General features: G+C 30.3%; 1 protein-coding gene across 1 annotated transcript in view; it reads left to right on the forward strand.

Moving 5' to 3' along the window:
* Nucleotides 1–129, forward strand: part of LOC132185434 (UPF0481 protein At3g47200-like) — a 1,167-nt gene extending 1,038 nt beyond the window's left edge. The window contains exon 2 of the mRNA XM_059599207.1: nucleotides 59–129. Within this exon, the coding sequence (XP_059455190.1) occupies nucleotides 59–129 (71 nt within the window). The remainder of the gene's footprint in view (nucleotides 1–58) is intronic.
* Nucleotides 130–1,069: the final 940 nt, after the last annotated feature.

Consider the following 1,069-nt stretch of genomic DNA (forward strand, 5'->3'; position numbering starts at 1 on the left):
AAAATTAGATGATCCAGATTGATAAAAATTTCGTGGGCAATTTTTTAGTTATTGTTAGGAATCCTAATGTACAACGATAATGGGGATAAGACAGGTGCATCTCTATTCATCGAGTCGTTGTCGGTCTAGGCTTCATTTGGCGATAGTTGGCTCTAAAGGGTGATAAGTTCGAGACTGGTAGATGATGTGGTGACCTCCCATAATCGAGTTTTGTGTAAATAAGGATCTTTTCAGCAGGTCGATTTGAGAGGCTGGCATTTCGCCTATGTTATCCGAGTGTTGGGCTGGCCCACGTCCCAAGACTCCAAGCAAAAGACAAAAATGCTCAAAACAAATTTTTAAACTCTAACTACTCAGTAAGGTTCAAACAATTAAGAATCACACCAAAAAAAAAAAAAGATAAAAAAAAAAAAGAAGATAACTGTTAAGGATAAGATATATAAAATGTTATCCGAGGTCCACCAATAGAGAAGCAACCAGTGATGATATACATCACACGACACACGGGTGTGAATAAATAGTCATACATGTCCGTGTTTAATTTTTTTTTTTAATTAAAATATTAATTATATTTTATAATTAAAATATTAATTATATTTTATAATTAAATCACATGGCCGTGTTCATGTACGCCTGTGTGATGTATATCATCAATTGAGAACCAACATATTCAACGGTCACTACAAAAAAATATGTGTTTTTTGACGTGGCAAACAGTAACTTATGTTTGCCACGTCAAAAACTTTTGACGTGTCTAAGCAAGCACGTCAAAAAAAATTTTGTTGACGTGTCTTTTTTTACACGTCAAAAGTTTTTTGATGTGTGGAATTGACACGTCAAAAACTTTTTTTAATAAAAAAAAAATTAACAATAATTTTGATATAAACAAATATGCATTAACAAACAATTAATGTTAATTGGCATAAAAAATTAATTTTTATTGTCATTAGTATAAATTATAGTTTATTATCATTAGTATATATGTATGCATGCGTAAATTGATCAGTCTAGTAATATTAATATGATAGCTACCCATATTATTTTTATAAAAATATATAAAACATACTTG

This window comes from Corylus avellana, chromosome ca6 (assembly GCF_901000735.1).
Source record: "Corylus avellana chromosome ca6, CavTom2PMs-1.0".
In the NCBI taxonomy this organism is placed as follows: domain Eukaryota; kingdom Viridiplantae; phylum Streptophyta; class Magnoliopsida; order Fagales; family Betulaceae; genus Corylus; species Corylus avellana.